At 37.1% G+C, this 12885-nt stretch overlaps 1 protein-coding gene across 1 annotated transcript in view; it reads left to right on the forward strand.

Annotated features, from left to right (window-relative positions):
- Positions 1–12885, forward strand: part of LOC139144568 (26S proteasome regulatory subunit 4) — a 164967-nt gene that overhangs the window by 50542 nt on the left and 101540 nt on the right. The window contains exons 4-6 of the mRNA XM_070715288.1: positions 2233–2357; positions 6081–6266; positions 6942–7167. Coding sequence (XP_070571389.1) covers positions 2233–2357; positions 6081–6266; positions 6942–7167 — 537 coding nt within the window. The remainder of the gene's footprint in view (positions 1–2232; positions 2358–6080; positions 6267–6941; positions 7168–12885) is intronic.

The raw sequence follows: 12885 nt of genomic DNA on the forward strand, positions 1-12885 counted from the left end.
CACCTTCGCGCGTCCCCTCGTGATTGGCAGCTGTTTGAACGCTTTCATCTATCGTTCTTTGGACGCTTCGAACACAGCATCGAAGCAGTTTTGGCATCAAAAAGCAACTTAAAATGGAAGATAATATGCTGAGAGAATTTCGCCAACAAAGTGATTCCACAAGTATTCACAAAACGTAATATGTTGGAACAGTGCTATAATTTACAACATGGTTCTTGAAAGATCCAGATTTTCGAGAGCATTCTTTGACGCTGCTACCATGTGCCACTCATGTTGGATTATGAATGCCAAGGGAGATACGGGGTATTTATAGGCTCCCCCTGCCTTTAAGTGATCAGTGCTATTGCATACTAAAATGCTAAATATTCTGCTTGTCAAGACAGCAATGCCGAATGGCATTGCTTTTATTTGAAAACTGAATTCTAATCCGGACAAATCTATTTTAGCGGAAAGATGTCCAAAGTAAGAGCAACTTCAACTGCGTACAAACTATTTTGAGCATTCAACAACGAACAGGCTTGTCCCGGTGCAGATCCAATATCGTGATCAATCGCGGATCGCGGCCTGGGAAAAGCTGATGGTTATCAGTTCCCTTCCTTATTCGAAGCTAAACCAGTCAAGAATTGTTTTCGATCCATCTTGTATGGAGACCAAAACAATTTTACGCACTTCGGCCGACTTGAAAACTTTGAGGGGGAAATCAACTTTTGAAACGGGTCAATCGATCTTCACTTACGATACACTCCAGTCCGCTACAACAGGAGGTGCACATGTATATTTTACATACAGCGGTTGATGTACCCCTTTACGATAGGTATTCTGATTTGTATTGAAACGATCGTACGACATTTGCGTTTTTGCGACATTTAAGTAAACTGCTGCGACGTTGTGCCGTATTTTCGAGCATACGATCTGTGTTTGTTTTTCAGATTTCATCCAAAAACCTACCCACACGCGGACAGCAAACAAAGAATTTATTTTACGGCGCCTAATCACATATTTGTATACTTCATGGCATTTTAGAATTAATGTGGTGAATATTCTTCATTATGTTGATCATAATACTTTCAGCGAAGTTGCGAACATGTGGCAAAGGTTCAAATTCACACATAACTGTAATATAATGAAACACGTGAGCATTTTCAGTTCTTATCTGGTTTACACACCTTATCCTGCTATTGATTGCAGAAAACGGCTCACCATCACCCTCTTTTACTTACTTTTTTAAGTGAAAAACTCAAAAACTCACATTTTTGAGCAAAACAAACACACGCAAACAGGTTTTGAAATATTCTCATAATTTTCATGATCTTCAATTGTTGAGCTACCCAAATATATACTACATCTTGGGTTAAAGATTCATTTTAATGGTTATCAAACAGGTTAAAGATAGGTGTCTGTGAAGGTGGTCTCCCCCTTAAATGGTCATAATGTAATGTTTACAAAACACATGTACACACAAAACATATGTACTGGCATGTAACAAGTGACTGATACTATTGGTATTTGTGCCTATGATAACAACGTTTAAGTATTGTTACATTTTATTACATGCCTCATATACATCAAATGTCACATGCTCCATAGGATTCAATGGTAACTTGTTGATGTTGTTGGCTGCATAGTCATCATTAGACTGAAAGCGGAACTGTTTTCAACTTGACTATAGGATTTAAATAAACTAAAATTACGTTTTACATAGTAAATAATGTTTTTTAGAAAATCATGCATGAAAATTTGATATACCACATAATGCTCCACGATGAAAATAGTTCTATTTTTGTCATAGATTTCCGTCTAACATCAAAATTAAGCACATTATGATGGTCATTGTATGTAAATCCAAAAACTTGGAGTGAAAACTTTGCTACAGAGGCATGTAATAAAAACAATATAGCCCAAAAAAGGGTCTATGTGCCCTCGAGGCAGGAGATCAGTTGCCCTCCATACATTAGGCAATAGGTAAAACCCGGAATTTGAATGGACCACGGTACAAACAAATCCACGTGTGTAAACGCGCATGGACGAACATGTATTTCCACATGCGTATAGTGCACATGTTGGTTTGTTTGTACCGCGATCACGTGATCTCTTGGGCGTACTGAGTCTGTAGACGCATCGCGTCATTTTTATTCCGGAGTAGAACCATTGGTCACCTACTCTTAAGTCCATAGTCCATAGCCTATACATGTATATATTATCAGAAATGAATAGTCATCTGTTGCATTATAGTCACTCCATACACAAGATGCAGACTGAAGCTACTGAAATTAGAAAGAATCAAGGATTATTTATTAATGGAAGAAGAGTTTATCAGGAATCAGGAGAGACTGAAACCACAAGAAGAGAAGCATGAAGTGAGTCATTGTACTAGACAAACACTAACAAGTTTTTTTTAAAATTTAGAATTGTAGTGTGTGTCATGAAAATTGTTGTTTTAGAAATAGCAGTCTTATGTTAATGTAACAACTCTCCATTTTTAGCTCATGTGTGTGAACACGTGGACTAATGTCATAGCAATGTCTGTCTGTCTGTCTGTCCGTGTGTGTGTGTTTGTGTGTGTGTTAGTGTGTGTGTGTGTCTGTCTGTCTGTCTGTTTACACGATTACTCAAAAATGCCTGAACGTATTCAAGTCAGATTTGGTAGACAGGTACCATATGCTGTTTGCAAGAACTGATTAGATTTTGATTAGGATGGTTTGCATATTAATGAAGTTATGCAATATCGTTTTTTTCCATACAATGGTTTCCTTTGGAGACGGTAATGACAGTGTAGACATATATCAAGAAATACTGCACAAAATTTCATGAAACTTTACACAGATGACAATCTCAGAACATTATCATGATACTGTGAGTGTCATGTCAATTACCTGCTCATTTACATATTTAATGAACTTTGTAATTAGTGATATTACTCCAAAATTACAGCATTAAATTTGATGAAACTTGCTGCAGATGTTGATCTGATAAATATCCAATTGTACGGAGAAGCATTGAGCAGTGTCAAGTTAATAAATAGCTCATTTGCATATTTTATGAAGTTTTTTAATAAGTCATATAACTCTGATATAATTGCACCAGATGTGATGAAATCTGCTGCAGATACAGATCCGAGTGATATCTAACTGTGGTGTAAAGTATTTAGAAGTGTGAAGTTAATTAAGGGTTCATTTGCATATTTTATGAATTTTTTAATTAGGTATATAACTCTGAAATTAAGGCACACAAGTCAGTGAAATCGGGTACAGATATTGGTCTGATAAATATCTAATAGTACAGAGAAGTATTTGGCAGTGTCAAGTTAACAAATAGCTCATTTGCATATTTTATGAAGTTTTGTAATTAGTCATATAACTCCAAAATAACTGCACCAAATGTGATGAAATCTGCTGCAGATACTTATCCGACAGATATCTAATTGTGGTGTAAAGCATTTAGTAGTGTGAAGTTAATAAGGGTTCATTTGCATATTTAATGAACTTTGTAATTAGTGATATTACTCCAAAATTACAGCATTAAATTTGATGAATCTTGCTACAGTTGTTGATCTCATAAATATCCAATTGAACGGAGAAGCATGGAGCAGTGTCAAGTTAATAAATAGCTCATTTGCATATTTCATGGAGTTTGATAATTAGTCATATAACTCCGAAATAACTGCATCAAATGTGATGAAAACTGCTGCATATATTGGTCTGACAGAAATCTAACTTCATTGTAAAGCATTTAGTAGTGTGGAGTTAATTAAGGGTTCATTTGCACATTTAATGAACTTTATAATTAGGTATATAACTCATATAAACTCATATAAGTCATTAAGCATTTTTACTTCAGCCAAATACTTATTTGCATATTAACATGTTCTGAAGCATAACTCAGACATCCACAAGCAAATTTATTCAAAGTTGGTACAAGGACATTGACTTATAGTTATAGTATACATATCAGTGTTCTCCCCAGGAATTTTTTACAAGAGGGCGAAGATGTGGTGCGAAGCTTTTGAAAAATAGAGATTAAAATGTGTTATTTGGTGGCACTTGGGGAGTATTTTTTCAGATTTTTTTCGTATAAAAAACTCAAAGAAAAAGAAATCTATGACAGTGTTCCAGAACTTTTATTCCAGTTCACTGATTTCAATGAAGATTACATTTTTTGAAAACAAAAATACAGTGAATGACATACATTTATTCATCAATGTCAAAATTATCACCATAACACTTAAGCTTACGCGTTCTCAGCCTGATACATGTACACGTCCGACCCAACCTAAAAATAGGTCGTTTTGCTTTGGGAAGGAATACACAAGCGAAATTCTAACCTCCTATAAAAAACTTCAGAGTACGCTGCTGTCCTTGGTTACCCTCAGCTCCTAGGCATGTTTACTCAGCTAAGTCGGTTACCTAATGCACAGTCCCTATGGAGGGACCGTGGCTAACGTTACGGCCTGAGCCATGCAAATATGGGTGCCATCAATGAGTTGCACATGGGCTTATTATCTCGGATTACATAACAAACTCGCGAGATTTGCAAGATCGATGAGAATTATGTTTGCAGCCTGCAGGATCGACGCTCACGCTTGCATTTTACTTGTAAATCACTGTCAACTTTTTCCCCGTACATTTTATTGTTTTATTTTTTTTAAAAATGAATCTTTTTCATTTCTGGCAAAGGGGCGCTCGGAATTTACAAGAGGGCGCCACGCCCCTGTTACCTTATTCAGGGAGAACACTGCATCTGTATGATGATTTGTTTCTCGATATGGTCTGATATGGCCACATGGTGGCAATTTTGCTATGGTTTTTTTCATGTCGAGAACCATAACTCTGGCAAGTCTCAACTGATTTTATTCAAAGTTTGTACCTGGACATTGACTTATGTCATACATATTCGTGTTGATTTTTTAAACAGTAAGATCAAATATCGCTGCGTGGCGGCGATTTTGTTACGATTTTCTCATGTACTGAGCCATAACTCAGACTTATTTCCACAAGTATCATTCAAAGTTGGTACAAGGACATTGACTTATTTCATACATGCACGTCAATTTGTTTGGTGTCATGTAGCAGTATCATGTCAATTATTGAAGTTTCATAATTAGGCTGATATGTCAAATACTGCATCAAATTTCATGAAACTTTGTACAGATGTTAAGCTCACATTCCTTAAACAGTGAAAAAGACATTTATCGGTGCCATTTTAATTAATTTGTAATTGCATATGTAATGAACTTTCCTAATTAGAGTGATATATCCACAAATATAACGTCAAATTTGACGATCATATGTTGATCTCAGTGTTGTAAATACTGCATTAAACTTTATGAAATATGGTACCGGTGATAATCTATTAGTGTAAAGATAGTATGAAAAAATGTTTTGTAACTAATTCCGAGTTGACTCATTTAATGACCTTTAGGATAGTGGCCTACATTGGTTTTATGTTTTCATCACTATGGAACTCATTCTTGGCGATTGAGTGTCATCTTTACCACAGTATTTTTATCACACTGACCTAATAAAGAGGAGTCTATCTTCTCTGAGGACTTGTAATCAAAGTACCCATTAACAATTGGGAACTGTGTCATCAACGATGACTTGTTAGTGAATTTCATTTTGTATGTATTACTGTTTGTTCTTCCAATCCCGGTTTCCCAGAAAAACTTGTCAAAAGTTATGTAATTGTATGAAATTGTGATTCACAGAAATGTTTTTAACATGACATTCTATAATTGTCATGTTAACCCTTTCCCTGCCAAGTCCATATTTCACCACCAGGTCAAGATGATTAAAATTAATGAAACACAACGTATTCCATATGATGTATTTTAACATAATACTGTACATTTGAAGGCTGTTGAAAACATAATACTGTAAAGTTGACTTTTTTGGACATAAGATGCTATAACATACCAAGCCAAGTGGGTGAAAATACGTCATGTTTTGGCTCAATACCACTTTTTACTGACTTGGCTGATGGGGAAGTGATACAGTTGTTACTGTCTGGGAGAAAAAGGGTTAAAGTGAAATGCAGAATCTGATATAAATGTATTTCTAAGTATTCTATTGTTACTTTGACAGGAAGAACGTTCTAAGGTAGATGACTTGCGCGGAAGTCCAATGTCTGTTGGTAACCTAGAGGAGATAATAGACGATAATCATGCCATAGTATCTACATCAGTTGGATCTGAACATTATGTCAGCATTCTGTCATTTGTAGATAAAGACCAGCTTGAACCAGGATGCTCAGTCCTTATGAATCACAAGGTATGGTTGTTCACAGTGTCAGATTATATACTGAAATAAATCGTGTAAGTGATAGGAAAATAGATGACTCTCCACATGTCATATGTCCTTACATCAGAACACCATCACTATTTCTTTCAGATTGGTTTAAGGAAAGCAAATTTTGTTTAGTCAAAAATAAATGATTTATACAAATTACAAGCTGGTAGAATGAAGCCTAATATTTAGTACTGCTTTGTACCATACTCATCCGATTATAAGCCCCTGGTTTGTTAAAACTGCAGTTAAACAAGGGGAGGGCTCACAGTAGAGCAAACCGTGTTATCTGTCATGAACACTATTATGCAAACACCATTTGAACAACACTCTCAAAATCGACTTACACAATCTTACACAATTATGTGAAAAATTGCACTTTTATCTCTTTTTGCATTATTTATGCATATTTCACCCTCAGAGGCCCAAAATTTGCATATTTTAATACAGTATATCTTGAATGGATTGATCAATTTTCATGCGTTTTGTTGTATTCATCAATGTTTTTCCTGCTCTTTCAACCTAAATATTGATTATTTCAAAAACCATCACTCTTAATTTTGCATTGGAATACCTACTTATTGACCTGAGAAAATGTCAGCATAATCTCCTATAAACACAAACCATTAGGATCTTTGTGTCATCTCTCTATATTTGTAGGTTCATGCAATTGTTGGAGTTCTTGGAGATGATACAGATCCAATGGTTACTGTAATGAAATTAGACAAAGCACCACAGGAATCCTATGCTGATATTGGTGGTCTTGATACTCAGATACAAGAAATAAAAGAATCGGTTGAATTGCCTCTTACACATCCAGAATACTATGAAGAGATGGGTATAAAACCACCAAAAGGTGTTATTTTGTATGGACCTCCAGGTACTGGTAAGTAGTTTGCAGAGGGCGTTCTCAAATATATCTCATCAACTTTATACAAAGATGGGGCTTAGGGCTTTTGTGTCGGCTATGATAATGTACATTGTTAACATAATGACCGTAGGTCGTTTGTTACAATGGTGCCAAACAGATCAGCATTTAGATAGATGTGGGAAATTATTGACTCCCTTTTTTAGCTTGACATTTGGCATACCAATGTAAGGTTATCGTATAAGCTGAAGTCGGTGGCGTCTGTATGTATGTTGTGTATGTACGTATGTAAGTATGTATGTCCGTCAACATCATAAACACGCAAACCCCTGCATGTTTCAGCTTGGTATTTGGTGTGTGGATGCATCCTGGGCTATAGATGGGATTTTGTTCATATGAAGTCTGCATTGCCAATTATGCAAATGACCTTGCAAAATGTGAAAATGATCAACAATTAATATCTCAAGAACTGCTGTTTTGATTGCTTTGAAATAAGTTGGCAAGTACCTTAGGTAGACCTTATACACAGTGTTTCAGCCAGTGTGCGGCATTGCGACATTTGACGCAATTTTTTTTGTTTTGTCCCGATAAAATAACCGTTGTGTGACGCAATGACGCAATCTGAGTAGGCCATATTTTAGTGGCTATTGAATTTTTTGACAGTGTCTCCTGGACAGACCAGATATGAACTGAAAATGCTCATGTGTTTCATTATATATCGCAGATATGTGTAAATTTGAACCTTTGCCACATGTTTGCAACTTCATTGAAAGTATTATGATCAACATAATGAACAATAATCACCGCCGATTATTCTAAAAGGTCATGAAGTATACAAATATGTAATTAGCTGAAATAAAAATATTAAAGTTCTTTGACTGCTGTCAATTGTATCACCATTTTATATAGCAAGTGTAATTACCTTTAGCCAAGTCCTTCAAGCCATATATGCCTAGCTGTGAAAGCTCATTAGATAGGCAAATTATAAATTAGTGGACATGAAAATGTGAAATGACTTCCGATATTGTTTTAACCAGGTATAATCATCAATGTACATAGCATGTTTTGCCAACTTTGATCAAGTAAATCCGAGTATGTATCCCTTATACAGTTCGTTGCCACTCTTAATTTGGAGGTTCGTTCGCGCAATCGCAGATTGTACGACCTTTTGAACTTTGATACGCGCATGCCTATTCAATCCCGATTACGCGTATACGTCACACAGATTACAGCGGGAATCAGCGGTTGAACTGTACGCACTCGGAAATGGACGGTGACCGGCCACAGTGCAGCCGAGCAAGTGGTAATAATGCCGGGACCGATCACTTAGCGAAGATATATAGGTTGTTTACACACCAATTTCAAGCTGATTTAGACCTCAAGTTTCGCTTTGCTGTACATTTTCCTCCGTGTTCATAACTGAACGCCCATTCATTGGTAAATTCTCGGGAACAATTCATTGGCAATGGTATTATCACTGTATGTACTATAGTATAATGATGAAGTTTCGGAATGCGAATTAAGTTGAACTTGAAGGCGACGTGCAAAGTAACTGATTTTACTCCATGCCCAATGTGTCTAGGTCGGTTCTGAATGTGTGATACGTGATTTGACTAACAGCAGTGTATCTGTATTAAAACATGTATCTCGAGCATGCTGAAGCTTCAACATAAGCTTATTTACGATGTGGTTTAAGGGACAGTTGAAAGTACTAAGTCAATGTCAACCCCTACCCACGTACTACCCTAGTGTGGGGTATATGGAAATAATCTTATGAAGTTTGTCAAATGCCTCAACCCCGGGAAAGACAACTTGGAAACCCTAAAATCAAGAAGCAAATCGCCATACCCCCCCCCCGGCACACACACAGATGGCTGGGGCATTTATAAATTCTGACTCAATTCTGGGTCAATATGAAGTAACTGTTGCATTTGGTTTAGTTTTAGGCAAACCCTGTCTTATTCTAAAATTTTTCCTCTATTGCACATAGCTCTTTATCAAAAATATGCACATTCAAAGTTTTTGAACAATCCACAGTTCGGCGATCATCAATTTCGCTGGCTTTACCATGCTAAACGAATACATTTGGAAGGGTAACCGATTTTCAAAAATGTCCCCCAACGTCCCCCGTCAACGTAGTTCAATGAAACTGCGATTGAATAACTCGAATGACATTGCTCACAAACACATAAGTACGCGCAAATGGGACTTTTATGAACTGCAGGTGCTTGACCTGTCACATGCCAATACTGAAAACATTGAGGTGACGATCGCACTACGTCAAATAGAAAGCTCGAAAAGTTGCAAATTTCTATTTACCATGCTCTCTTGCTGCCATGATGTTGTAGTGAGGTTAGTCATGAGGTTAACCACGACCGAATTTTTCCAAACTTGACCTTCCATAGCGTTAAAACAAAGGCCGAAATTAGCAGATGTCCCAAACCAAACACGAAGACTTCGAAGTCAGTGACATAATCGAGTTGAGATCTGGGCATGCGCAGGTCGTTCGAAAACGAACCTCCAAATTAAGAGTGGCAACGAATGTTATAGCAAAGTTCATTAAATATGTAAATTAGGAATTGACTTAAGTAAATGCTTAATGATTGTCAATAATGTTGTATCATGGTATCTGCAATATATGTAGCAAGTTTTGTCAACTTTGGTCAAGTCAATTCAGATATATATCTCTAATTAGGAAAGTTCATTAAATATGCAAATTAGCAACTGTCTTTCATGTAACCCCTTAGTGGTTCCCACTGCTGATATATCTTGGTGTGATCAACATTTGTAGCAAATCTCATCAAATTGTGTGTAGTCGTTTTTAATGTATATCCGTTTTTTCTAAAATCATTAATTATGCAAATGAGTAAAAAGTATGCAAGCCACACCCACCAAAAACTAATCAGTTCTTGCCATTTGCTAACTGAATATATGTACCAGATTTGATTCTGATCTGACAAGCCGTTTTTGAGATATTGGACCAACAGACAGACAGACAGACAGACAGACACACGGACAGACAGACAGACAGACAGACAGACATCGCTGTGACATATGGTACGTTCAGACTGACGACTTTGCGTCGGCCCAGGTCCCGACCAGGGCCGGGGCCGACGTAAAAAACCAATGTGGACACGCTGAGTCGGCCCTGGCCCAACTCAGTTTGGTCCCGGTTAGAAGGGGGGTTCAGGGCCGACTCAGGGCCGACGCAAAATTTGGTCCGACGCAAATCGCCAGTGTGGACACGTTACGTCGGCCCTGGTCCCAGTTGACCAGGCCTCCAGTATGGATCGAAGTTGAACTAGTCACATATTCGCACAAAACAAACGACGTTTGAAACTAAAGTTTACACCTATCGAAAGTTTTCAATCCAGTCTTTATTTTAATATCATCCCATGTACGCTGAACTTCCCACCAACCTTTGTTCCGCAACGAGACCATGTCATTCGATTCCACAGTGCACGTAATAGACTAGAGAGGCATGTCAAAAATGCCGCGCATTGGTTATTTCTCCACCGCGGTCTTATATATACCATATGCTCATCCAATAAATGGTGAGGTCTCTCCGATGATTAAAAGGGTGAGTGGTAGTCATATTTGCCCTTCTTGTGCGTAAAAACACAGGAAAATCATGAACAGTAGAAACAGCGTGCCATATTCAAATGCGCCATTTTGAACTTTGACAGGTCAGAGTTCACAAAGGAAGGTAAAGTTACGTCGGCCCTAATTCTGGTAACGGTAAGTGTGGACACGGACCAAATTTAATCCCAAAAGGACAATTATTTTGCGTCGGCCCAAATTTCAGTTGGGTTGCCAATGTGAACAAGATAATATGCTCACATGTGGAAACACATGAGAAAAAAACTTCAGCTCACAATAAAATGTTGTAAGATGTTGAAACAGTGTACCCTCCTTCCTACAAAGTTGCAATGTATTGAAACAGTTTACTCCCCTTTCTACAAAGTTACAAATTCCCTGGTATGTAAAACAAACATTGTTGCTGTTCGATACTTCAATCAAGAGAGGTAGCTACCTGCTACCTCCATGCTACAGTACATAACGGATGTACAACGTCCATGAATACACTGAGGCTTGGTTTTGCCCAGGTGAGTGCCGCGTACCGGTTGTCCTTGAGTTCAAGTTTTTTGCTCACGTGCTTACACAGGTGAGCATATGTCGCAGCGATGTCTGTCTGTCTGTCTGTCCGTCTGTATGTCTGTGTGTCTGTCTGTTGGTCCGATATCTCAAAAATGGCTTATCAGATCAGAATCAAATCTGGTACATATATCCAGTAAGCAAATGGCAAGAACTGATTAGTTTTTAGGTCATATTTTGTTTTATATATAAATACCAAAAAGAGCTTATATGATGAGTCTGAGTGGTGTCTGTATGTCTGTATATTTGTGGGTATGTATGTGCGGATGTATGTCCGTCACACACAAAGGCTCCCATACCACCAAAGCTACCGTCTCAGTATTTGGTGTACAGGTAGATGTAGGGGTTGAGATGTGAATTTGTTCAAATGAACACATCAGTGTCAAAAATGTGCAAATGAGGTAAGAAAAAGGGAAATACTGCAAGTGTGCAGGAGTGGTGGCGGCAGTGATCTGAATCAGCCCACACATCTGAATAAGAGGATTTCAACCTTTAACCTGTTTGTATGCAGGGTACCTGTTATGTTTGGGAGTGGTAGCAGTAACTGAAACAGCTAATTGGTCATTTCCTGTCATTGTTTATGAACTGTGACATATTAACAGATCTGCTGAAACCATGGATGTCTATTTTTGTACATCCATGGTAGAAAGATTCTCTGCTATGCATGTTGCTAAAGTTGACCTTCAGTACCTAAAGTTTCAGACCTTATTTACTTTCGTCATTCTTTTTTTACTGGTTTAAATATATCTTGTTGTTTTTCTGGTTGTACTGTGCAGAAATCATTGTCATAACACCAGCGTAGAATTTTCCTGCACTGAACAGATAGAAACAATATGTATTGTTGATCTTTGGTACCCATACTGGTACATACCAATTCTGACCAAATTTGAGTGACACCGAATAATTGCGGTATTTCTTTCTGGTTGTACTGTGCAGAAATCATTGTCATAACATCAACGTAGAATTTTCCTGCACTGAACAGATAGAAACAACACTTATTGTTTATCTTTGGTATGTACCAATTCTGATCAAATTTGACTAACACCGTATAATTGCGGTATTTTTTACTTATTTAGTCATCATACACGTATACGTATGATACACGGATGGCGCCTTCATTGACCCCCCCGCGTAACCGTAACTTTAAAAATCTTCTTCTTCAAAACTACTCGTCAGATAGCTTTGATATTTGGTACATAGGTCTTTGATATCGGATTTGTTCAAATTGTGCAGAAATATGCAAATTTGCATTTGTAAGGCAATTTTTGCAATTTTTGGTCAAAAAATGTGTTTTTCAAAAAGTATTGGTCTAATAGCTTTGAAATTTGGTAAACAGGTTTCTATAGATGAACTAAGAAATATATTGAATTTCTGATGAAATCTGTAATTTTGTATTTTTGGTTCCTACAGATAAACTAAATGATATTTATTGAAATTATGATGAAATCTGCAATTTTGTATTTTGGGGGCAATTTTTTCAATTTTTGGTAAAAAAATGTGTTTCTCAAAAAGTACGTATCTGATAGCTTTGAAATCTGGTATACAGGTTTCTATGGATGAACTAAGTAATATATATTGAAT

This window comes from Ptychodera flava, chromosome 11, assembly GCF_041260155.1.
Source record: "Ptychodera flava strain L36383 chromosome 11, AS_Pfla_20210202, whole genome shotgun sequence".
Lineage (NCBI taxonomy): Eukaryota > Metazoa > Hemichordata > Enteropneusta > Ptychoderidae > Ptychodera > Ptychodera flava.